This window comes from Nematolebias whitei, chromosome 15 (genome assembly GCF_014905685.2).
Source record: "Nematolebias whitei isolate Nwh7 chromosome 15, NemWhi1, whole genome shotgun sequence".
Taxonomy (NCBI): Eukaryota; Metazoa; Chordata; class Actinopteri; order Cyprinodontiformes; family Rivulidae; genus Nematolebias; species Nematolebias whitei.
In genome coordinates, this window is record NC_056512.1 from 44988712 (window position 1) to 45014459 (window position 25748).

At 41.3% G+C, this 25748-nt stretch overlaps 2 protein-coding genes across 3 annotated transcripts in view; one reads left to right on the forward strand and one right to left on the reverse strand.

Annotated features, from left to right (window-relative positions):
* The window catches only part of cavin1a (caveolae associated protein 1a), a 21324-nt gene extending 18840 nt beyond the window's left edge, over positions 1-2484 (reverse strand). The window contains exon 1 of the mRNA XM_037688751.1: positions 1769-2484. Within this exon, the coding sequence (XP_037544679.1) occupies positions 1769-2236 (468 nt within the window). The 5' untranslated portion in view covers positions 2237-2484. The remainder of the gene's footprint in view (positions 1-1768) is intronic.
* A 4022-nt stretch (positions 2485-6506) lies between these two features.
* Positions 6507-20871, forward strand: atp6v0a1a (ATPase H+ transporting V0 subunit a1a). 2 transcript variants are annotated; one of them, XM_037689275.1, is made up of 22 exons: positions 6507-6640; positions 7406-7561; positions 7926-8004; positions 8185-8282; positions 8373-8501; positions 9258-9340; positions 10775-10901; positions 10974-11056; positions 11126-11219; positions 12518-12730; positions 13084-13234; positions 13476-13615; positions 13760-13920; positions 14071-14161; positions 14319-14437; positions 14524-14740; positions 14842-14949; positions 15019-15126; positions 17137-17181; positions 18146-18263; positions 18363-18534; positions 20139-20871. In XM_037689275.1, the coding sequence occupies exons 2-22, from the start codon at positions 7445-7447 to the stop codon at positions 20230-20232; spliced, it is 2547 nt and encodes an 848-aa protein (XP_037545203.1). In that variant the 5' UTR covers positions 6507-6640; positions 7406-7444; the 3' UTR covers positions 20233-20871. The 2 variants fall into 2 exon arrangements, with proteins under 2 accessions (XP_037545203.1, XP_037545204.1); XM_037689276.1 differs by lacking the exon at positions 17137-17181.
* The last annotated feature ends 4877 nt before the right edge of the window (positions 20872-25748 follow it).

The following is a 25748-nucleotide window of genomic DNA, read 5'->3' on the forward strand; positions in this document are numbered from 1 at the left end:
AAGTTAATAACATTATTTATCTGAGGAGCAGCTTTGAGTTTAACTCCATCACTGAACTCTCATCTTGAACAAGCATGAAGGCGACAGTGGAAAGAAAAACTCCCTCATGAGGAAGAAACCTTTAGCAGAACCAGGATCAGGACAAGAGGACCATCTGCTTCGACCGGCTGGGTTTGGTAGGAATAGATACACAATGGCAGGTCAAGAATCACATGTTAAGATAGAAATAGTATCAAATGAAAACTATTCAGTTTTAACAATTCATTTAAGGAAATGAGGTCAGTTTGTCCTCTAGTAGTCTAAGTCTATAGCAGCATAACAACCCTAACTATAGGATTTATCAAAAAGGAAAGACTTAAAACTGGACAATGTGTCAGCGTCATGGACAGAAACTGGAAGTTGGTTCCACAAGAGAGGAGCCTGAGAACTGGAAGATCTTCCTCACATTCTGCTTTTGGAAACTCTAGGAACCACGAGTAAACCTGCAGTCTGAGAGTTAAGTGCTCTGTTAGTAAAATATGGAACAATAAGATCTGTAATATAAGATGGAGCTAGGTTGTTGAGCGCTTTGTAGGTTAGAAGTAAGATTTTGAATTCTATTCTGGATTTGACAGGGAGCCAATGGAGAGAAGCTAAAACTGGAGAGAGATGATCTCTCCCAGTAACTCCAGTTAAGACTCAGGCAGCAGCATCAACTGAAGACGTTTTAAAGAAGTATTTGGACACCCAGATAATAAACCATTGCAATAGTCCAGTCTAGATGTGACAAATGCATGGACCAGTTTTTCTGCATCAGTTTTAGATCAGATGTTTCTAAAGAGTTTTCCAGAAAGGTTCTGGTGTTAAAAGCACGCGGTCACTCTTAATGCCTTTTGAGCTTCGGCTGAATAAGACATTTTAAATCGCGACAACACAAACGCTGAAGCAGAGCTGCATCCACATGTGAGGTGTTGTGGCACGGCCACCTAAAATAAGAGCTGCTCACTGGAGTCGCTGCGTCTTTAAATATCCAGCGCTTCATCCCTTTGGTTATTTTTAGCATATTTTTAACAAATTTGTTCAGTCATGTCTAAAGAAAAATATTTACACCTCTTAAAATTACAAATCCAAGCACTCATAATTGCGTAATAACGTCTTCATTTGCTGTTTAAGAATTATGTCCCTGCTGTTTGTCCTCAGACCACTCAGAAGTGGGGCGTTGGTTCTGTTCTCAAGTAGCCCCCACATGCCCGTGTTTATAGGCCTTATATTTTATTTGCAACCACTAGTCTTTAAATAGTTTCACTGGGTCTCCATGTGCAGCAGGAGAGGACTCTACCTGTCTTTATTTTTCCAGGGGGGTCGCTGGTTTTTCCTCCACTGCCCTCTGAACACTGCAGTGCAGTGTTGGACGCCTCGTAAACATCTCGGCCGCGTTGAAGTTTTAGGAACGGGTGATTCACGTGTTTATGTCATGGAAACCGCTGAGCTTTGGCCGTCCTCCTGCATACTGGAAGAACCACCAGTCTCCTTTTCATTTTCACAAACAAGGGTCAGTCAAGTCACATTTGGACTCCTGCTCAACAGGTTGCTCTGACAGCCTTTCATGTGAATTTCACACTTCTTTCCAAATTTCCCTTAGGACCCGGGGAATGCAACACACCCTGCTCTGAGCTGACGTGTGACTGTGAGGGTGCATGTTGGTGTCCACATGTAAGAGTTGAATTCTACTTTGGTCACATACATGCAGTGAAAATCGATAATAAAGATGTGTCTGCCTGATCGTCACCTGGTAGATGAGGACCTTGAAGTTGCGCCTCTTCAGCAGCTCGCTCTCGTTGCTCTCCAGCTTCTTGATCTGGCCCGCCTGCTTCTCCAGGTTGCTTCGTACCGTCTTGACGTTCACGCTGACCTTGCGCACCTTGTCCAGCATTTTGTTGACGGTGTTGGCCGTGTCGTTGTGGTTCTTGGACAGCTTCGCCAGCTCCCCTTGGATGGTTGACACCGACTTCTCCATGGCCTCCTGCCGAGCCTCGAGTCCATTCTGGGTCTGCTGGATCTTGTCCACCACCCCGATTATCTTGTCGAGCAGAGACAGAACCATGACGCCGTTCATCTGGGCTTCGCTCTTGCCTCCATCCTCCTCGACGGGGTCGTCCTCGTCTACGGCCGGCTCTGTGGCGGCGCCAACCAGAGCTACCTCGTCGTCATCGTACGGCACTTCTGAGTGCTCCTTTTTGACCCCTGTATCCGCCATAACTGTCAAATCAAACCGCTCGCCACCTCACTACAACTCACCGAGAACAACTCTAGTTTATACACTCTCCTCAGAACGTTAATCTTTCTTTCTTCTTTCTAAACAACTTGCTAAATCGGTTTCAGTTCAGTTCTCCTCTGCCTCTGCTCTGGGATGCCAGCCAGCCAAGGGGAGTGCAGCCTCACTGCTGAAGCATGTGTGCCCCGACTCAAATGCCTCTGCTCTCTGTGAAACCACTCAGTCAAACTTCTCCCTTCTTACACTTGGCCTCCAACCACCACCTCCCCTGCTGCCGGGGCTCCACCCCATTCTGTCCCCAGGCTCAGGGCAGATATGTCTCCAGACCCCACCTCCTTTTGTGGCACCAAACTCCTAAATAACACAGAGAGGTGAAGGCCTCGAATGGAAACATGACAAAAAACATTTAGCCAGAGCATGAAAATGTGACACAGCAGCTGAAATCAAAGAACCTCCCTCTTCTGGTTTTGTGTTAAGTTATAAAAATGATTATTTCTGCAAGGCCTTATGTCTAATGTTTGATAATTAAGTCAAAAATAACAAAAAGGATTAAAACTATGAAATCAAACATAAGCGGGTGTTCTGCTGCTGCGCTACATCAGACGGTGCAGTTTGAAAGAGTTCACTCCAGTAGTTTTACAGATAAATATGCAAATCTAAAATGCGGGTGTGCACTCAATGTAAACAAAGCACTTGGATATGATGCTTTAAAGCTGGAGGAATATGGTTGACCTGCAAAAGGCTGGCTGTAGTTTGTGCAGGTAAACAAATATGGCCAGTTAGTTCAATCATTGGACACTTTGGCTTTTACATACTGAAAAAAACACTGGTTTGTTTTTGTTGACATTTTGATTTCAAGCTTAAGCTTAAATTAACCATCAACATTGTGGAAATATTGCTTCTTACTTTATTTATTTATTTGTTTGTTTGCTTTTCTTGTCCAGTCCTCATTACTTTGCAAAGTAAACGTATTTTTATTTTAAATAACTTCTCAAAGTCTCTCTCTTTAGCTCTCCATCCTGTCCGAGTGGCTTCAAACATCTGTTAAGTTCCTGGGAAAAACCAATGCAGACATGTTCCTGTTTTTAGTTTTTTACATCGCCTCATAATCGAGCTGTTTTTTTTGTGTGTGCTAATTTTCCGTTTAATTACCATTTTATTTTCAAAAAAATAAAAGATAATTTGTATGCATCCTTTATGATTGTCTCTTGTTGTCCACTGCTGTCATCACTATTTGTTCAAACCAGGTCTCTCTTGTAAATGAGTCGCGAGGCTCAATGGGACTAACCTGCAGAAATAAAGGTTGAATGGAAAAGAAATTACAGCAGCTAATTGTTTGGGTGAAGACCCTAAATAAAATTAAGAAATATGTATTTACAACACAATAAAAAAATGTGAATCAATGATTTTTCATTTTCAAGCAATCAGCTTATCCATGTAAAATTTATTTTAAAATTTGGACCAGCAGTAAAGACCTTTACTTTTAAAAATGTCTTCTTGTAGCTTCCTGTGCCCACTAGAGGGCGGTATTTATTTTTATTTTAGGTTTTACAGAATATCCTTTGTACACAAAACCTAAATTATTATTATTTTTTCATTCAACCTTTATTTAAACAGGTAAATCCCATTGAGCCTCGAGGACTCATTTACAAGAGAGACCTGATTTCAACAAAGAAAGATGACAACAGTGGACAACAGCAACAACAATTAACAGTTATAAAAAGTCATACAATTTTTATTTTTTACAAATAAGATGCAAAAAAGTAACAAAAACAGCTAGATTCTAAGGCGAATGTATAAAACTAAAAACAGGAACATGTCAGCATTGGTCCCTGCCAGGAGTCCAGCAGATTCTTAAAGACACTTAGAGAGGTCAAAGGTCGAGAGCTTCAGATCTTTTTACAAGATATTCCAGGAAACAGGAGCGGAGTAGGAGAAGGTCCTTTAGTCTAGTTCAGTCCTCACTGAGGGAACACTGCAGGTAATGATGTCCTGAGAGCGCACGCTGTAGCTGCACTCACTCAGAGACATGTAGGAGGAGATGTATGAAGGCAGCAGACCAGGAAGTGATTTAAAGATGAAAATGTACCAGTGAGAGAGTCTGTGTGGAGTTAATGATGACCAGTTAACCAGTGAATACTGGGTGCAATGGTGGGTACGATAATCACAGCCAGTTATGAATCTTAGTGCACCATGATAGACAGCATCCAACATCTGCAGCATCCAACATCTGCAGCATCCAACATCTGCAGCATCCAACATCTGCAGCATCCAACATCTGCAGCAGCCAACATCTGCAGCAGCCAACATCTGCAGCATCCAACATCTGCAGGGTTCTTGTAGGAGCGTTCATGTAAATAATGTCACCATAATCAATGGAGGGAAGGAAAGTCACAGATACAAGGTGTTTTCTAACATTCAGAGTTAGACAGGATCTGTTTCTGAAAAAGAAACCCAGTTTAACTTTCAGTTTCTTTACCAAGTTTTCCACATGGAGCTTAAAAGAGAGATGTGAGTCGACCAAGATACCCAAATATTTATAGGAATCAACAAACTCAATGGGGACACCATTTGAGGATGAGATCAGAGGAAGAACTGCTGGGACCAACTTCCTATTTGAAAAAAGCATCCCTTTGGTTTTGTCGGCATTTAGGACAAGTTTGAGGTGAAACAAATCAGTCTGGATGATGTTGAATGCAGAGTTCAAAAGCTGGAAAGTCTTAGCAACAGTTTTAGCTCGACAATAAACAACTGTGTCATCAGCATAGAAATGTATGGATGCATCAGGGATGATCTGACCTACATTATGTATGTAGATTGTAAAGAGGGTGGGTCCTAAGACTGAACCTTGTGGTACACCATTGTTGACTGTTAAATAACTGGAGGAAGTACCATTATGTTGAACACATTGCCTCCGGTCTGAGAGATAGTTAGAGAACCAACCAATGGTGTGTTCTGAGAAACCAGTTCTGAGAGTTTATGACACAAGATGTTCTGATCCACAGTGTCAGAATCTTTAGACAGGTCTAAGAAAAGTGCAGCACAATAATCCTCAGCATCCAGTGCTTCAACAACGTCATTAAGAACCTTCAGTGAAGCAGTGGTTGTGCTGTGTTGATTCCTGAAACCAGATTGATGTGGAGGTAAGATGTTAAATGAGTCCAGGTAATTTTTGATTTGAGAGTTGATCAGTTTTTCTAGAACAGGCTTGGCTAAAATGCAGAGTTTAGAGGTTGGTCCATAGTTGTTCAGTGAGGTGGGGTCTCCTCCCTTCAGCAAAGGAAGAACAAAGGCTGTTTTCCAAGCATCTGGAATATTTATTATATTTAATAAATTATGTACTTTTGAAAAAAAAAAACGGAATCATGGTTGTTTAATCTTGATTACCTTACACACAACTTTCTAGTTTGATTTTTAACATCATTTTATGTATGAAACATTGTATTGGGGGCACTGACTACCTTGACTACGTCTCCTCTTCCAAAACTGTTCGTCATTTAATTCAGTGTATAATATTAAATTATGTATCTAATAACGCTGACGACAGCATTTTAATTCATCAAGGGAGCTTCTTTACAGACAGCACGTTGATTGTGACTTCCGGTCAATACTTAAAAATAAAGTAAACTATGACATTTACAAACGCGTATACTTACCTTAAGCTTTGAGCAAATTTATACCCAATTAAAGTAGGCAGCTACAGAAACATGAACAGCATTGCTGCTGCGTTTATGCAAAAGGAACTTTTATAATTCTGTTAAAGCTAGCTCAGCAAAAACACGGAAGTACTGTAACGAAGCTAAAGCTAATGCTAATGGAGTTACTATATACCACCACCAGAGGGCAGCGTTGCCTCACAGTTGCCTAGTCCTTATCAATGAGTTTTACTATACACTTCAAAACGGTTTATCAATTACAGTATAACGGTATCGGCAGGATATCTTGTCATACAAGTACCTGAAACAAAAACAAAAAAAAGTTTATGTTTGCCACGATTTTTTACTTTTTGTGTAAATAAACTTGTTTATTTTATTTTCGTTTTCCGTGGATTAATGCCAATTATACATTACATTAAAAAAACAGCAAATTACAGAATATCTGTATATAATTATTTCGTCAGGTGTTAGCAATTTTACCATCACTTCCGTTGAAGAATTTCAAAATAAGACTCCCCTTTAAACCAGCTGTGTTGAGCGACTTCTAGCCAATGGACGTTCGCTGTTCGTGTCACGTGACTTTCCAAAGCGTCAATCTATATGCTTGTTCCGGTTTGAGGGATCGTTACGAAGTTGACTCTCAAACAAGCGACTACACCGCTTCAAACATCCAAGAGCAAAGTAAAGGAGGCGAGCACAGAGGAAGGGGGCTTGAACCCACACCCAAACAGTAAGAATAAAAACATCAAACGCTACTTTAATGCGTCGTTGATGCATTTCGACGGCCTAAAACTAGACAACAGGTGTGCTAAATCGGAGTTAGCTCGACTCAAATACTCAAAACAGAGTCGTTTTTATTTAGGATAGTTAAGTACCAACTATTAACCATGCTCCTCTTGTATTTTATATTAAAAAAAATCAAATTATAATTAGCTATTTACGCTCTTAGTGTAGTACATTGACTTGTTAATGTTAGCTCATTTGCTAATTAACGCCTATTAGCCACCCATAGCTCCAAACATGTTCTGGTTCCAGTTAATGTTCGTCTGCGACAGCGAGGTGAAGACAAGTTATCGGGTTAAGTATTGATCCGATTATTGCAGCTTATTAATGATTTAAAAGGTGCTTCTGTTACGTGTCCAAGTCCTTGCCGATGGAGCTGCAGTAACGTTGAATCTTACCTTGTAATCCTCAAATAATCCCAGTGTGGTCGTTGGGCTGCTTAACTGGGAAGTGTTTTGTTGAAGCCTTAAAAAATATAGTATTAGGTGCACTAATGCAGCTCAAACCACTCCATCTGAACATTCCTGCAGCAGTCGTGAGATCAGCACTAGTGTTGGATATTTTTTGTCACATAATGGTGCAAAACTAACAGCCAGGTGTAAAAAAATAAAAAAAGCCTCCTTTATTATTGATGCTGGCAACAAGACGCCAAACAGAGGGAAGTGATGACCACAGTTTGTACCAATGAAAACTATCAATCCACTTTGCACAGGTCCTGGTTGATTTCTGGGCGCTGAGCGCTCTCGTCAACATGGGCGAACTCTTCAGGAGCGAGGAGATGACGCTGGCCCAGCTCTTCCTGCAGTCAGAAGCAGCCTACTGTTGTGTCAGCGAACTGGGAGAGATTGGGATGGTGCAGTTTCGTGATGTAAGCCCAGTTTTGTACTCTGTCTTTTTTGTGTTCGCAGTTGTTTTTATTTCCTAAAGAAAGTGAATGCTTTCTCTACAGTTGCATCAACTTTTAGTCATTTTAGTTCACCGTTGGTGGGATTGAAATCCGTCACGTCAGCGGTGCTTATGAGACCAGTGCATGCCTTTTGCATCATGTGCTCACAGCTGACCAGCTTTGTGCTCAGATACACAGAAACGTTTTGTCCGTCAGCAGGGGGCTCGTAATGCCAAACATATCAGACACTGCCGTCTTTAAATAGTCTAAAGTATGATTTTTACAAATGAATTTGTATGTAATATATTTTGCTTTGTGGATGGTTAATTTTGTTTTTTACTCGTAGTTGAATCCCGACGTCAACGCGTTCCAGAGAAAGTTTGTCAATGAAGTCCGACGATGCGAAGAGATGGATCGTAAACTGAGTGAGCTTGAATATCTTTTTAATATAAATCTGTTGCTGTTTGCGAGTTCTTTTTACCAAAACAAAATATCCAAAGCTTTATGAAAAAGGTTTGTTTTAGTTGTTTGCATGATAATTTCCTATACTCATAACATGTTTTATTAATTTGTCTTTTGGGTGAATCTTTTTTTTCTCTTCACAGGATTTGTGGAAAAAGAAATTAAGAGGGCCAACATTGCAATACTTGACACAGGAGAGAACCCCGAAGTCCCTTTTCCAAGGGACATGATCGACCTTGAGGTTAATGATCTTTCTTAACGCTTACAGTGGAGCTCTGTCATCTCTTTTCTCTCCCGGCTCCTGATAATCCCTGACTTTTATCGCCCTCAGGCCACGTTTGAGAAGCTTGAGAATGAACTGAAGGAAATCAACACGAACCAAGAGGCCCTGAAGAAGAACTTCCTGGAATTGACTGAGCTCAAGCACATTTTGCATCGTACTCAGCAGTTTTTTAACGAGGTCAGCGCTGTAGTTCTTTCAGGCCTCAAACGTTCAGCCTTACTGCTGGCACCTCAAAGAGGAGGGACTTTTCTGTTCGCAGTCCTTAGTTTTGGGTTGTAACATTTAATTGAGATTCTTTTTAGAATATATTCTGTTGTTTTGGGATTAAATACTGAGATTTCTTGTTTTTTGTTGCACAAGAAACCTTTTTTTTCAATCTAAACTAGTTTTTTTTGTCAGTTTAATCCAGATTTGTATTATTTTTTAAACGGTCTACCTTGCTCTCACTGAACACAAAGGTGCATCTAATTTGGCAAAAGGTGTTTTCACTCGTGATCTTTCACAGCTGCTCATGTGGCTGCAGCACGTTCGCACCCGACTCTTATTATTCATTGTGAGTCTGCTGCTGCGCGATGGGTTAGTCCAGTTAAATGGTCATGTGCTGGAAGAACTCCTCGCCTGTCCGCCTTTGCCCAACAATATTTCCTCTCCACAAGCAAGGCAGTCAGCTGACGGTGTTAAGGGACCTTTTACAAGTTTTAAGCTCTGATTGAAGTGAATCATTTAACAAAGGATCACTTGTTAGACAATAATTGAAGAAAAATACTGTTTATGTTTAAAGCAAACACAGTGCAGCCGTTCTGTCTAAATCTACACACAGTTTAAAAAAATCTAGTCAGAGTTTGTATAAAGAGAGTTTTTATAATTGTATTTACGCCCAGCTTTATAAAAGTTGACTTAATGTAGTTAAGGGTTGGTTCTGCTGTTTTGCAGATGGAGGATCCCAGTTTACTTGAAGAGTCGTCCACTCTCCTGGACCCCAATGAGCCCAACAGAGTGGCTCCGCTCAGATTAGGGTGAGTCTGATTCACAGACGTTCAGATTTAAAGGGATTAAGATTTTTTTTGTTGAAGGTGGGGAGATTTTCAGCTAACGCTGTTTGACCATCTGAGTATAAAACTGAATTGTTGCAACTAGGAAGTAGTCTATAAAATTCAGACTCTGCTCTCCTGCAATCAAGGTCATCCAAGTAAAAACATCTACTCTAAAATGGATAAAAACAACTGTCATTTATTGCGGGTGTTTGGTTTGAGCCCCCCCCACCAATAAGTGGAAATCCACAAAGTAGCGACGTTCTATTTATTTTAGTATTTATATATTTTAAGACTTTATAAACTCACACTCTTGCAATATTCCAAACTCTTAAATCTCCGTAATTTTAACAACCTACGTACAGGATCGTATATGTAGCTACTAAATTTTACTCACCAGGCTCGGCAGAACTGCAGCAGCTTTCGGTTCCGGTCCGACTCGGTTCGGTTTCTGCAGACCCACAATCATTGTTCTAAACTCTTAACCTGCTCGTTTTAACAGCATGCAGTTGCAACGTTTTACTTACCAGCGCGTCCTCGCTCGGAGGTCCTTATGGGCCGGTTGAAGGAGATGAAAAAAGTCCCGGTAAGTTCTGGATGGAGCGCTGGACCTTCGGCGGCGCGCATCCCACTCGAAAGTCCTCGTGGACCGGCTACCAGCTCTCAAGCTTCACCGATGGGTCTGGAGGTTTGGTTCTGGTTCTGGTCCAGGTCGTGGGTTCCGTGCGGCTCTCTGCATCTGCTGGGCGCCGAAATCACTAATAATCACCAAACTTTTTCTGATCAGATCAAAACTTTCCCTCTAGTATTTCAGCAGAAGGCACCGGGGCTTCTGGGAAATGTACCGTATTTCTCGGACTATAAGGTTCACTTAAAATTCTTAAATTTTCTCAAATCAACAGTGAACCTTAGAATCAACTTTATGTATTAACTCTGGTTGTGCTTCCTGACCTCAAACTGATTTTATGATGTTGTTGTGAACGAGTTGAATAAAGTTAGACTTATCTGAAGTTGTTTCACTTGATGCACCTTATAATCTGAAAAATACGGTCGTCGTCATGAGCGCTGATCAGTTCAGGCTTATTGAGAGAAAACTACAAAATGGTGGCGCCGGCCCCAAGTATTTTATTTGTTCGTTAACTTTTTACTGTACAGTACCTGTACTGTCACGTGACTGATTTAAAGTTGGCAGTCGTGTCCTGTACAAGTGTTTTTCTCTCGTGTTCAGTCTCACTTTGAAAAACTGCGATGGAGCGAGTCCGTGAAGGTCGACCTGCCAAGTATCGAGGCACTGCTGTAATAATTTCTGTTAGCTCTTCCGTGAATTCAAACTAAAGAGAATGTGAAAAAGAACAGACATGTAAAACAGCTAAATGTTTGTTGATCAGCTAAATAGCTGCAGATTTGTCCCTGTTCTAGGTTTGTAGCTGGAGTCATTGGCAGGGAGCGCATCCCCACATTTGAGAGGATGTTGTGGAGAGTTTGCAGAGGAAACGTGTTCCTGCGGCAGGCGAATATCGAAGATCCTCTGGAGGACCCCACTACAGTCAGTCACGTTTCTGAATTTTGACAGACTCGTGTTTGTATCCAAACGGACTTGACTGAAATGTGTTCACAGGGCGACCAAGTGCACAAGTCTGTCTTCATCATATTCTTTCAAGGAGACCAGCTAAAGAACAGAGTCAAGAAAATCTGTGAGGGGTGAGTGACTCGTCATCGGTTCAGTGAACGAACTCTTCTTTTCTGACGGTTACTCGTTCACGTCTTTAGATTCAGAGCAACGTTGTACCCATGTCCAGAAACTCCTCAGGAGAGGAAAGAGATGCTGGCCGGAGTGAACGCTCGGATCGATGACCTGCAAATGGTGAGTAAATGCTCCGACAGGCTCGGATCTAAATGTTTAACTTGGAACAGGAAAACGTGTTTTCTTCTGCCAAATTCTGGCAGATCAGCAAAATGCATTTATATTATTTATTCGCAGCAACGTAGAAGAAACTGTAAATTCAGAGAAACGTACATATTTCCTCTTTGTTGCTCAGATCTTTTAAATTAACTCGTTATTTTTCGTTGTGCTCAGTGTTCTAACAGTCTTATCACTCAAACTGCACTTTTTGTTTCGGTGCAGTGTCCTTGCCAGAGGCTCATTATCTATTGCAAGATAAAGTAGCGTGAGAAAATCCTCCCTTCTCTTAGTTTAGCTCGTAACGTTCATTTTATATTTTGACACTCTCGCCTCTTCAGAGACTTTCATGTCACGTAGCTCTAAATAAAACCTCCGTCAGTTTCAGTCAACAGAAGCAGAGAACTTGTGTAAAACAAGCGGTGTGTGTCTGTGTGTGATGGAACTTATTGGGGACAGTCCAGTACAAGGCAGCCGCCTATTATTATCCACCTGACGAGGGTTTCTGAACTTTACATCTTGCTCTTCTGTCGACTGTAATGTGGCTCGAACCGCAGCGTGTAGCCCTCAACTGTTCCATTAAAATGACTGAGAGAACATTATTTCAATTCAAAAATACTTTATTAATCCCACAGGGAAGTTAAATGCTGTTTGGCATTTTTTACTCCTACAACTGACTCACCGTTCACTAGTTGTAGCTGTAGATGCAGTTTTACGTGTTTAATGTTGTTTGTTTTGTACATTAGGCATCATACAATTATGCATTTTACAGTTTAAAGATACAAAATGTGAATAGTTGAGCTTTTTGTCATAGTCTTTGAAGCTTAGCTAAAACTTTCATGTAAGAAGAGGTGAAACAAGCAGACAAAAACATTATCAGGTAAAGAAACTTTCCAGCAGGAAACCTCTTGACAAGTTCTGGTTGTCCACAACTTTTACAACAACGAAGGCAACAAATCTCAAGAAAAATGTAATTTAAGAAGTAAAAGTCCACAGATGCTCTCTGTCAGCCATCGTGTGGACTGCTTGGAATGTCCAAGCTACTGAGTGGTGGACTGTTTCAGGAGTGGAACTTCCTCTTCCTCCTCTTCCTCCTCATCAGACTTTGCAAGAGAGGCGCTCGCAGCGCAGGGATTAAAGCAGAATGAAGCGTTGAATATCTTGACACACATGCATATTTATATGACTCGTATATTGACTCTCAGAATCGATGGAACTGTATTCTACTTCATTTGAACGCTTTACTGCCTCTGCTCCCAAAGGTGCTGAACCAGACTGAAGACCACAGGCAGCGAGTCCTGCAGGCTGCAGCTAAAACGGTCCGAGTGTGGGTCATTAAAGTGAGGAAGATGAAGGCCATCTACCACACCCTGAACCTCTGCAACATAGATGTCACGCAGAAGTGTCTGATTGCCGAGGTGTGGTGTCCCGTTTCGGACTTGGACTCCATCCAGTTCGCTCTGCGAAGGGGCACGGTGAGTTGGTGAACAGAAAGTTGACGTTTGATCCCAACCAGACAAGTGCATGACTTTAACTACACTCTTACGTTTTTACGTTTTACAGCACTGCGCTGTTTTTATCGTGTTTGGAAACTGAAGGCGACGCCGGGTGTCCCCGTTAAACGTTGTGAAAGCAAGAAGCTCAGTATTTAGTTCTGAACTGTACATTTTCACCATTTTAGGATTAGCAGCGTTTTCAAAATGCGATGCCTCAACGAAACATTGGGAGTGGTTGAATTGTTCCAATATTTGGGAACAGATCTTTAGTCTCTGTTCTGAGGAAGTCATGTCACGTGTAGTGTCTTTTATTTTATTTTCATTTAATTTAGGAGAAAAGTGGATCCAATGTGCCTTCCATTCTCAACCGAATGCAAACCAAGCAGACGGCACCAACGTACAACAAGACAAACAAGTTCACCTCCGGTTTCCAGAACATCGTGGATGCCTATGGAATTGGCAACTACCGTGAGATGAATCCAGGTATGAACACGTCACTATTTTTATTTTATTCGTCCTCGTATTAAACTTTCTGACCTCTGTCATGGCACGGACCATTCTGAGGCCCTTGGAGTTTTAAAGGAAACTGATTGTACTGTATGCCAGTCGCTGAAAAGCATCCGTCTAGTCATCCATCATGTCCTTGTTGGTGAATGTTTCTCAGCGTGTTTTACTCATTCGTTGCTTCATGTACCACATCACCCTCCTGCCTTGTCGTCTCCAGCTCCATACACCATAATCACCTTCCCCTTCCTATTTGCTGTCATGTTTGGTGACCTGGGTCATGGGACGCTCATGACCTGTGCAGCTTTATACCTCGTGTTGAGAGAAAGCAGGTTGATGGCCCAGAAAAATGATAACGAGGTAGGAATCACATCACTGCAATCTCATCAGTACCACACCTTTGTTACTGGTGAGGCATGCGACCTCAGGGCTGCAGAGGATATTCAGCCTTTCTTTCCCTTACAAGACGTTCATGGTTTTCTCCTTGAACTGTTTATGTGGCAGATATTCAGCATGGTGTTTGCGGGGCGCTACATCATCCTGCTGATGGGACTTTTCTCAGTCTACACCGGCATTATTTACAACGACTGCTTCTCGAAGTCCTTAAATATCTTCGGCTCTGGATGGAGTGTCAGACCCATGTTCGGGGAGAAAGGCAACTGGACGTAAGTGTCGGACAAGACGAAGCAAAAGTTCTGCCTAAATGTTGACGCAGCCTTTGCAAAAGGGAAAAAGGAATTTAATCAGATATTTTTTGTTGGTATGCCGTCGTCCAAGTAAAAACAAGAACGGATGCGTGCTCTCATGTCTTCCAGGGACGCAACTCTTGCAGGCAGCGCAGCGTTGCAGTTGGATCCAGCGGTGGTCGGAGTGTTTAAAGGGCCGTACCCAATTGGCATCGATCCAGTAAATGATTTCCTTGTGACACTTTGTAAAGTTCAATGTTAACATAATTTTATTTTTTTATCTATTGCGTGCTTTCAAGCCATGGGTTTGCTGAGACTGTATTTTTCAGGATCGTCAATGTGCAAAGATAATCAGAATTGATCGTGCCGTTTCTCAGATATGGAGTATTTCAATCAACAAGCTGACGTTCTTGAACTCCTTCAAGATGAAGATGTCCGTTATCCTGGGAGTCATCCACATGCTGTTTGGCGTCACTCTTAGTCTTTTCAACCACCTGTAAGATTTTAATCTCTTAATTCTTGCATTATTTTTTCCTTGTGTGCGTGATTGCCCTGCTGAAGAAATGTCTGGGTTTTCTGCAGGTATTTCCAAAAGCCCCTCAATATCTACTTGGGGTTCATCCCAGAGATCGTCTTCATGGCCAGCCTCTTTGGCTACCTGGTCATTCTGATCTTCTTTAAGTGGGTCTCTTATAATGCTTTGACCTCCAGGGATGCTCCCAGTCTCCTCATCGCCTTCATTAACATGTTCCTCTTCAGCTACAATGACCCCACCGTCAAGCCTCTCTACAGAGGACAGGTCGGACATGTTGAACTCAAAGGAGACGTTTATTTGAAGGAGTCGCCCCCAAAAAGCTTATTGTGTTTAATGTTCCCCTTTCTCCTCTTCTGTCTTTGCAGATGGGCATACAAATATTCTTGGTGTTAATTGCCTTGGCGTGCGTTCCCTGTATGCTAATCGTAAAAACTCTGGTTTTGCGGAGGGAGTATTTGTGGCAGAAACATCTGGTAAGATGATACTCCATCCCGACCTCTAAATGATCCACTATGACATTGATAAACTATTGTTGTTGACAGGGTACACAGAACTTTGGAGGAATCAGGGTGGGCAACGGTCCCACTGAGGACGAAGCTGAGATCATCCAGCATGACCAGCTCGCCCAGCAAACGGATGAAGAACCTGAGGTAAACGTCCTCCACCATGACGCCTCATCTTCAGTCTGAAGCAGTTGCAGCTACACAAATTGTACTTCCTGCGAAAATACAGTGTGAATACTTAATGCAGAAGGACTTGCTGAAAAACAGCTGAAATGAGCTAAAAAAATCTGAAAAATAGCTGAAATGAAAGAACAAGCCTAAATTAGCAGAAGAAAACAAAAATAACACATATTTGCTGAATTATATTTAAATAAGCAGAAATGAGCACAAAAATTGGGAAACTGGCTACAAAAAACCTGAAATTAGCAAAACATAGCTAAAAAGGCAGAATGAAGCTTAAACTACCAGAAAGAATTTGAAAGAGTAGAAAGGAGCTAGAAAAATGTAAAATTGGCTAAAAAAAGCTAAAATTAGCATAAGCTAAATATTAGCTGAAAGACTAGAAAAAGCTTAAACTAGCAGAAAAGAGCTGGAACGATCATAACAAGCTGAAATTATCAGAAAAAAGTGAATTAGGCTGAAAGTAGCAGAAATTAACATGAAAAATTTAAATTTATCTGAAAACGGCTCAAGTCAGCTAAATAATGTTAAAAAGCTAGCTGAAACGTTAGAACAAGCTTAAATTAGCAGAAAAAAACATAACGTTTGCCAAATTAGGCTGAAAGAAGCAAAAGTTAGCAACAAAAAGCAGCTGAAAAGTAGCTTAAAAATGCTGAAAGTTGAAATTACAAGACGTGGAGAGCACATTTTTGCTGAATTAGGCTGAAAAACGTTTAAATGAAATTAAATTAAAGTTAAAAATGTAGAATTAGCCAAAAAAAGAATAAGCTAAAATTAGCATAAAAACAGCTAAATAGTAACTGAAATAGCAGATAAAGCTGAAATGTGTAAATAAGCTGAAATTAGCAGAAAGAAGTTGGAAGAAGCACAACAATGTTGTAGTTAGCAGAAAGAATCTGACAGCTGAAATGAGCTAAAAGTAGCAGAGAAAGTGTAGATTTGCAGCAGGAAGCTGAAAGAAGCTGAAGCAGAACAAAATGTGAAAGGAGCAGTAAACGTTTGTAAACGGATCTAAAGAGTTGAAGGATGTTAAATGAGCTCAGTTCGTTTTATGTGAGAGTTAAAGTAGCAGAAAAGGCTGAAATATTTCAAAAACCTAAAGTTGCATCAGCACCAAAAGTCATAGCGTCTTTCTCCTGAACAAGCTGAACGTTTTGACGTGTGATTTGTTGAAATAACACAAATTGTGGAACGATGAAGATGCTGAAAAACGTACGGAAGAAAAATGGATCACGGTAGTGAGAATGCTTCATGAACGTTCACACGAGTTGCTTCAAGCTTCTCGTTGAAAAGTTGGGAAGTGTCCATGAACAAAATGAGCAAAATCCTTTCCTTATCTTGCTGGTTCATGGGTCATTCCATAAAACAACTTGTGGACCTACGCGTGTTTGTTCACTTCTGGAAACAGCCGAAGGGACGGAGAATGGCTCACTAATATTGACGTCTGGATGGATTTCTTTAAGTGAGTGCAGAAGGAAAACAAGCAACAAGATCTTCTGTAAAGTTTTGAATTATTCAGCCATTCGGCCATAGCTTGAAACACACACTCATGTTTCCATTTCCTGTCTGCTAACGCGAGCGATCAATTATGGATCAGCGTCTGCATTTACACAACAAGGTTTCACTAACTGTCTTTGTGTTGGCGTTCTTCTTCTGCCGTGTTTAAAAACTGTACTCGGAGCTAAATGTAAAGACTGTTCATGCATTTCTTGCTTCCATCCCTTTTGTGAACGGTTCTGTATCTGCCGGGGAAAACTCCTGTAGTCGTTCAGTTTCCAGAACAATGAACTCAAACTGGTGCAGTTTTCACCTTTTTTATGTTCAACTAAAACGATCCCTTTATAACTTGTGAGTAGAACGTCGGCATGCTCTAAAACTACTTTCACTTCCTTGTTATAAATGTGTAACTGCCTTCTCTTGTTACTCTCTTGTGTTTTTTGTCTGTCCATGTGTGCGTTTTTTTCCCCAATAACCAAGAGTTGCGTTTTGTTACCTGCTTTCAAGGCGCAAGAAGAGGAAGAGGTAGGACTAGACGCTGCACCTCTCCCTTCTTGTCACCGTGCATGTCCTGTAGTTCTGCTGCTTCTCCAGCCTTCCTCGTGTCGCCTGCTGCTCCTGGCGGTGCTGGTTGTGGGTCTGTTTGTGGCAGCCGGTGTGCTCCAGGTGCTTCGTCAGGCATGGGCACCCATAGATCAATGCTTCCCTTTGGTTTAGGTGATGTGCATGAGGTATTTGCAGAATGGCTAATTTTGGGGGTTTCACGTGGTCTTAAGGACAAAGATGTCTGTTTTTATTTGAGCTTATTAATCCATCATAGATAACGGCTTCCTTGTCAGTTACTGGTATTATCGTGCAGTGAACTGGACTCGTCCTGTCTAAACCCTGAGGCTTGTTGTTAGGCCTGTCACGATAAACAATAAATCAATTAATCGCATGATAAATGAAAATTATCAACCTCCATCTTGTCTAAGCTCCAAAATTCACGGTTGAAACCCGTGCCTTCGTGTAAAAAGTTGTTTGTCTCTGCAAAAAGGAGCTGAGAACTTATTTAATGATTTTTTTTTTTTATTTAAAACTTTGTGTGAAAAATGCTAAAGAGCTCAAACCGCACCGAGCGTCCGCCATTTTGAGAACCGAACAAAAGGAGAGACGGCCCACGTCACGTCAAGGGACCTCCCTCCCATTTTTCTTAGACACGCTGCTCGCTCCCTCACTATCCATCCTTCAGTTCAAATAGTCTTATACTGCCATCCAGTGGTCGAAAAAAAAGGTACTACATCCAAAACAAATTAATGAACATTTCTTCTTAAATTTGACAATAATTACTAATTATTGTCAAATTTCAAACAATATTATCGTTTATCGCAATAATTTCTGAGACGGTTAATCGCCCAGCAACATTAGTTATCGTGACAGGCCTGCTCGTTGTAAAAATGTCTGTTAATGTTAAAGTGTCGTGCTGACACGCAGGTATGTTTTCCTTCAGTTCAACTTCGCGGACATGGCGGTTCATCAGGCGATCCACACCATAGAGTACTGTCTGAGCTGCATCTCCAACACCGCTTCCTATCTGAGGCTTTGGGCCCTCAGCCTGGCCCATGCACGTAAGGCCCATTAGAAGCATCTTAAGAGGAATTCAAAATCTTAATGTTAAATGCTCATCTGATGATGACGATGGTTTGCTTCAACGTCTCGTGTCACAGAGCTGTCGGAGGTGCTGTGGTCCATGGTGATTCGCATCGGCCTTTCCACCAGAAGCCTGGGAGGCTTCGTCATTCTGTCCCTCGTCTTTTTCTTCTTCGCTGTTCTCACAGTTGCTATTCTTCTCATTATGGAAGGTCTGTCGGCCTTCCTGCACGCACTGCGACTGCACTGGTAAGTTTCTAGTGTTCTGTGTTCATCATCATTAGTTGCTGTTTATCTTCCATTTCAAAGTTCCTGTTTATAAATTGTGCTGTATTCAGATTTTACTTGTTTGAATACAATCATAACTGATCCTCATGGCAAACTGTTCATCCTTGTATTTTTCTAAATGAGACTCTAAAGTTGTAAGAATGCTGAGCTTCATTTAGGTCGTTAGCTCCTCCTGCTGGTTACGACTGATCCGAGGTCAGCGTTTCTCAGCTCGGTCTTGAGGTGCACACAGAGAAGTGAAGGCTCTGAAGTTGTTCTGATTATTAAATAAATATTTCAAAAGATCAAAGATTCAAAACATGAAATGAAACCAGAACTTCACTGTTGAACCTGGAAAAAAGAAATTAATATTTTTGACACATCTGTCTCAGCAAAATTAATGTGATTATTTGAAAGTGTAGGAAACCAGAGTGTTAAGTTATTTCATCATCACAATAAAACTTATTAGGATGACCATGATGTTAATGTGGTAAATAAAAGTGCACGTCACTCCACGAAGCTATGAAGCTAAATAAGACCTCGAGTCGGCACATTTAAAACAGCAGCTGTTGTGAAAGTGCTTAAAAAAATAAAGGCAGTAAATAAAATAATAAAAGTTAAAATTAAGGGCATCAAAAATAAAAACATAAAAAGACGAACGATGAGAAACGGTGACATCATAAATCATTGTTTAACGTCAGTGAACACAGGTGTGTTTTTAGGAGAGATTTAAAAACAGGAAGTCTAATGTTGAGGGAAAGATTGTTCCAGAGTTGGGAACATATGGTTGAAGTATGTCAGAGGTATGAGGGAACATTTATACACTTAAAGGTCAACAGGAGAATTAAAAAATGAGTTCTGACACGCGCAGGGAGCCAGTGAAGGGACGACAAAACTGGTGAAAGGTGCTCAGACCTACAAGTTCCTGTTGAGAGCTGAGCTGCAGCATTTTGGACTTTTAATCTAAAGTTTAAGACGTCTGTTTTATTTTGTTTTATAGCACCACTTTTATTTCCTTCTTCTTTTAAATGCATTTTATGGCTGTTTGTTGTTGTGTACCTCATCTCTGGTTTGTTTAAAACTAAAGCGAGTCCTCGTGACTCCATGAGACGAACCTGCTTAAATAAAAGGACAATGAATATGAACGTTTTACTAAATATTCTTGTGAGTGCTGAGACGACGCCCTTCATCAGTAAACGTACTGTGGAACTGCAGAATCCAAGTATTATTACTATAATCATAACTGCCCGAGCCCGAGCCTACATAAGAAGCAGCGCACGAGCGGTTTGTTTACATTAGCAAAATGTCACCTCATCTACTTTCTACATGAAGCAGGTTTTAAAATGGCAACTGTTCATGAGTCCAAAGGTCATGCAGCCGTCGCATTCTGCTGAAGTTAAAACTAGACGCTGATGTTTTTCTGAGCTGAAGGAGCGTTGCGTCCAGCCCGGGGCTCGGGGCTCAGGGCGTGGACATGTTGCAGACTGCAGTCCAGAGCAGAGGTCACGGGCCGTGCCCTTCTGGACGAGCCAACATCTGTCATGGCTTCTGACCGCATCGTCTCTTTATTTTATATTTTTCCACAGGGTGGAGTTCCAAACCAAGTTTTATGCCGGTCAGGGCTTCAAGTTCCTGCCGTTCACCTTTGAGAGCATCTTGGAGGGAAGGCTTGAGGAATGAAAGGACCTCCTTTAACGTCACTTGTGTGTTGCTGAATATTTGTTCTTGTTGTGTGCGAGTAGGTTTCTGTTCTTCACCGCGCTTCCATAACTCGTCAGCATCTTACTATTCATCACGATACAGCTTTCTTGAGTTTATTTATACAATCTTTTCCTTATAGCTTGTATTTTTGTGAGGACGTAGCACAAATGATAAACCAGATCACCGTGAGTTTGACTAATTTAAGAAGTGTTCCTCGTGTTTATTGTGCGTCTTCTCCACGTCGCCTCCTTAGACTGCTCCAGGTTCATCGGATGCTTGAATTTCTAAAACACAAACTTGTGCTTTGTTGCATTTTGACGTCAGACGGAGTTGTAAGGCACCAAGCAAGTCAAGATCTTGGCTTTTTTCTGAAAATGAAGGAAACTCCAAGTTTTGTCCAACTTTGTTTGTGTTCTTTGTCACTTTGACAGAATTGATATTTAAATAATCTGTAGCAACAAGTTCTTCTGTATCACTCTTTCTTTTGATTTTGGTTTCTGTTTGTAATCTCTGATGTTCTCTTCTCTTGGAGATCTTAAGAATGAACTTGTCAAAAAAAGGTCTCACCCTCATTAATTGTGTATCACTTGGTAAATAAAGTGGAAGCAGCTGGTTGAAGTTGTGTGTTTTCACTCTTTAGGCACAATCGTGACGAAGGTTCAAGACTTCAAGTTTAATTTACCTCAGGATTCTGATCAGTGCAAGTAGAAAATACTTGATGGGATAATAAATGTATAAAGTATAATTTATGGGAACTACTTAAAGGAAAATTAAAGATCTTGTATTCCTTGAGGGAATGCTAACGTTTAGTACTGCATAGTCAATATATTAATATGTATAGTTTTTCAGAGTTTTCTATAGGTTCATATTGTGTTGAGAAATGTCAGAGTTGTAGCGGTTCTGGTCAAATGTAGAAAATTTTAACGTCTGATCTCTTGATGACGTCATCGTCCCTCAGCTCAGACCTCATTAAATTTTAGCTCAACATCTAAAGTTGATCCAATTGTAGTCATTTTTGTGTTTGCTAATGTCATTTAGTTGTGGCGGCCATCTTGACTTGTATTGGCTCCAAAAGTGAATCAATCCTCGGTTTATTTTCCAAAGTTTCATTAAAAGCTGTTCAGTGGTTCATGAGAGATTTTGCCGAAAGCAGCCGTTTAAAAAAATAAGTAAAACTGAATGTATCAAAGTTCATGTTCAGTGTTCCAGGTAAAAAATCTAATGTTTCGTCTTTCATCCAAAGGACTTCATCAGTCCGAGGAGCCGCAACAAACTCATGGCTTACTCACTTAGTGGACCAACCAGTTTGATGGTGATACGGTGGTTTGTGGAGTCCGCCCTCTCCCCCATCGAGGCATCCGTGGACAAAACGGTTCAAAACAACCACTTCGGCCACGGCTGCCTCAGAGGAGTCGACGGGAGAGGACGGACTCCAGAGACCACCATCAAACCGGTTGGCCCACGCTGCTTGTGGGACTCGTTTTGTTGTGGCTCCTCAGACTGATGAAGTCCTTTGGATGAAGGACTAAACGTCTCCAGAGGACCTGACTTACTGAATGCAGCTCTACCATATGAGGTTTGAAACGGTTTGACGAGAAAATGAATTATTTTCTGAAAGTAGCTGAGTGAAACTGGTGAATGTTGTAAAGCTGGACTCAGTAACTCCTGTAGGTTTTTCTTGTATCCTACAGTAACTGAGTCCTCACCCCTCTTGGTGGTGCTGTTGGACTGGATGTGCTTTGTTCCATCCAAACAAGAATCATTACCAAACACCTGATATTATAAAAGCACCTGTGGCATTTCATGGCAAATACTTTCCTTACAACCAAAGTTTGTGAAGAGCCTTGTGCACTTTGAACATACCTAATGTTCAATTGGCTAAATTAGAAATGTGACGTTCACAACGGGCCTTCACCCTAAACATGTCATTTAGTGCAGTTGACTGGGTTCAGTCAGTCCCAGGTTGTTATGAGTCCCAACAGAAGTGCCCACTTGTGTTCCCACCCGTTCTTTTACGTTCTCATGTTTCTCGCAGGAAACGTTTACCTTTAACCCCAAATTAAAGGGGCATATTTCAATATGTGGAAATGAGCACTCATCAGCAGAACAGTGTGTTCATTCAAAAAACGTAAACAGAGAAAAGTTCACGCTGTGCAAAGTGACGCATTTAACGGGCTGATTCTTTCACTGTCGTGTGCATTGGGTCAACGTGCAAAATGGGCATATTTGAACTCCATTAGTCAGAATGGCTTTGAAATGAAGGTATTCGTTTAATGTGGAGGAGGAGAAGTTTAAAATATCAGACTGCTCCAAAAAGTGGAGCAGCAGAAAGTCTGAAACCGCCTCGTCCTTCTGCGACTTGGGAGGCCGAACTATTAAAATCTTGAGCTATTCAGGAATGAGGAACATCATGTTCCCTTGTCACATGTTTTATTATTTTATTTTTTTCATCCAAGGAGTCTGGGGGGGGGGGGGGGCTCTACTTACAACAGCCTAAGGTAATAATGGAGCTCTGTGTTTGTCTTGGTTTTTTCTTTGAACAGCTCATTTAATTAGATATTTCCCCGTGTGTCATGTATGACCAGACGTGAGGGCGAGCTTATGTAAGAGCCCCATGTCTTGTGCTGTTTACATCTCAAGGGGCTTTAACTCATTTATAGGAGGTTTACAGCAAAAATCCCAATAAAGTTTATGTTTGTGCTCTTTATCTAAAGCAAACACTGAATGCACTTTAGCTTGGCACAAATCATTTCAGTAGGTTTTTTGATGTTTTTGCAGCTGCTCTGCGTTTTCCAGCAGCTGAAAAACAAAAGATCAAGATGCTGCAGAAGCCATAAGCCGAGTCTTTGCAGCCGAAAATACCCGAACTACAAAAAGTGCCACGAACTGTCCGTATATGGGCCGTATTCATGCTGGCGTGACTCGAACATCTTGCACGTCTTTGTGCGATGACAGACTGACTTGTTTTCTACGGTACGCTGAAGCTGTGACATAATATTGATGTTCTTTTTATTCTTCCTCCACTTTTCACCCGCTCAGATTTTCATGCTCCCTGCTACATTTCCAGACCATCACAGTAACTTGGACTTGTTTTATGTCCTGGTTTGTATTTTGTTAAATAAATATGGTTGAAAAGGTGACGGTGTTTGCACGAAAGTCCAACCCTGCCAAAATAAAGAGATCAAAACTTGCAAAGTCAATTCTCACTCTGAAATGAGGTAAAACCAGTGGTGCTTGATGGTCCCGGCTGGTTTATGCCTGCAGCTGTCAGACCTTCATAAGCATCAGAAATTCATTTCAGTTTAGTTATACAGCGCCAGTTCACATCAGAAGTCGTCTCAGGGCACTGCACAGAAATATTCACATATAAAGTCCGTTAATAACATTATTTATCTGAGACAACTTTGAGTTTTCACTTCATTGCAGTCGCCCATCCTAAGTGAGCACAGAGGCAACAGTGGAAAGGAAAAACTCCAGCAGAACCAAACTCGGGACAAGTGGCCATCTGCTTCGACCGGCTGGGTTTGAAAGGACAGGAAGGAGACAATGAACACCCCATGACAGGTCCAGGATGGAGGAGGTCCAGGATGGAGGCCATCAAGAGGAAAGACGAAAAGACAGAAATCACATGTTAAGAAAGAATAATTACAAATTCTATTCATATGTTTGTATTTGTAACTGTTCGTTTGATGAAATGAGGTCAGTTTGTTCTCCAGTAGTCTAAGGTTACAGCAGCATAGGATCAGAAATAGGTCAGAAAACCAAGCCGACTAACTATAGGGTTAATCGAAAAGGAAAGTCTTAATCCCAGTCTTCAAACTGGGCAATGTGTCAGCCTCATGGACAGAAACTGGAAGTTGGTTCCACAAGAGAGGAGCCTGAGAACTGAAAGATCTTCCTCCCATTCTGCTTTGGGAAACTCTAGGGACCACAAGTAAACCTGCAGTCTGAGAGAGAAGTGCTCTGTTAGGAAAATATGGAATAATAAGATCTGTAATATAAGATGGAGCTAGGTTGTTGAGGGCTTTGTACTGTATGTTAGAAGTAGGATTCTGAATTCTATTCTGGATTTGACAGGGAGCCAATGGAGAGAAGCTGAAACTGGAGAGATGTGATCTCTCCCAGTAACTCCAGTTAAGACTCTGGCAGCAGCATTTTGGATCAACTGAAGATGTTTTAAAGAAGTATTTGGACACCCAGATAATAAACCATTGCAATAGTCCAGTCTAGACGTGACAAATGCATGGAGCAGTTTTTCTGCATCATCTTTAGATCAGATGTTTCTAATTTTAGTGATAATGTATTACACGGGTTGAAGAAGGCACTATGAGGCAAAGAAGCTAAAATTGTTTAGTTAAACAAGATGGTGCATGTGACCAGCAAACGGTCCACGGTGAGTTTGATATACTGGTCGTAGAAACCACTTTTTGATCAAAAGTCTGAACTTTTTCTCATTATCAGGATTTTTTTTTTGCATCTTCATGCTTCCTGGGTCCCCAATGACAGTTGTTAGCATGCATGCATGCAAGTTCAGTACTTCTGGGATCTCAGACACTTCCAGGATCTTGTTCTATCAATCATGATCCACATCTTATGACCATATGTGAGAGCTGGACCACAGACGGACCAAAGCTTTGCCTTTCAACTCAGCTGCTGCTTCACTATGACAGACTGGAGCAACGGCCTCATTACTGCAGATGATGCAGCGATCCATCAGTCTATTTCCTACTCCATACTGTCAGTCATGAAGAAAACTCCCACACACTTGGACTCCTCCGCTTGGGGCAGTTTGAGACTTGCATTTTTAAAATAAATACTTGTCTAATATGCAAATTAGCACCAAGTTTAAAACCAAGGAGCCGACACACCTCACACTTCATGTAATGACGATGAGGATCATCTCTGTACACCTGAGTTCTGGGGCTTGTGCTCCTTAAACCATTGGGGTAGTAAAGCGCTATAGGTTGGGGAGGGGGAATTAAAACAGAAAGAGTCTGGAACCTGGACTCCCTCTGTAACAAGTTACAACAACTGTCTATGTCAGCGTTGTCCCAACAGTCTACCGTACAAACCTCAGAAATGCAAACTATTATAAATTAAAGTCTCTATTACCTGCGTAAATATTCTTTCGGTTTATTGTAAAAGATCACGGCCATGTGTGGTTTTTTAGTGTTTTGGTATTTGCAGAATTTTTCCTTTGCGTTTATTTAGTTGGTTTTATGTATTTTCCTCATATTTTCTTGGATTGCAGAATTTTCTTTTGCAGCGTTTTTCGGTTGCATTTGTTGTTTTTTTTTGAGAAGGGAGGAGAACTTTGAGATTGTCATCATTGTGTGTTCCCATGCAGTGATGAAATTAGTTCTCTGCACTTAACTCATCACACCTGAGATCCACCCAGGTGGAGCAGTGGGCAGCTATAAGCACCCAGGGAGCAGTTAGGGATTAGGTGTCTTGCTCAGAGTCACCACAACATGTGGGAGTGGCTGGGAGTCGAA

Excerpts from the sequence above, each read along its gene's own strand:
- atp6v0a1a (XM_037689275.1), top strand. The coding sequence starts at position 7,445 with ATGGGCGAACTCTTCAGGAGCGAGGAGATGACGCTGGCCCAGCTCTTC. Across the intron at positions 13,616-13,759 it reads CCCAGAAAAATGATAACGAG|ATATTCAGCATGGTGTTTGC; the intron begins GTAGGAATCACA and ends TTTATGTGGCAG. Across the intron at positions 13,921-14,070 it reads GGGGAGAAAGGCAACTGGAC|GGACGCAACTCTTGCAGGCA; the intron begins GTAAGTGTCGGA and ends CATGTCTTCCAG.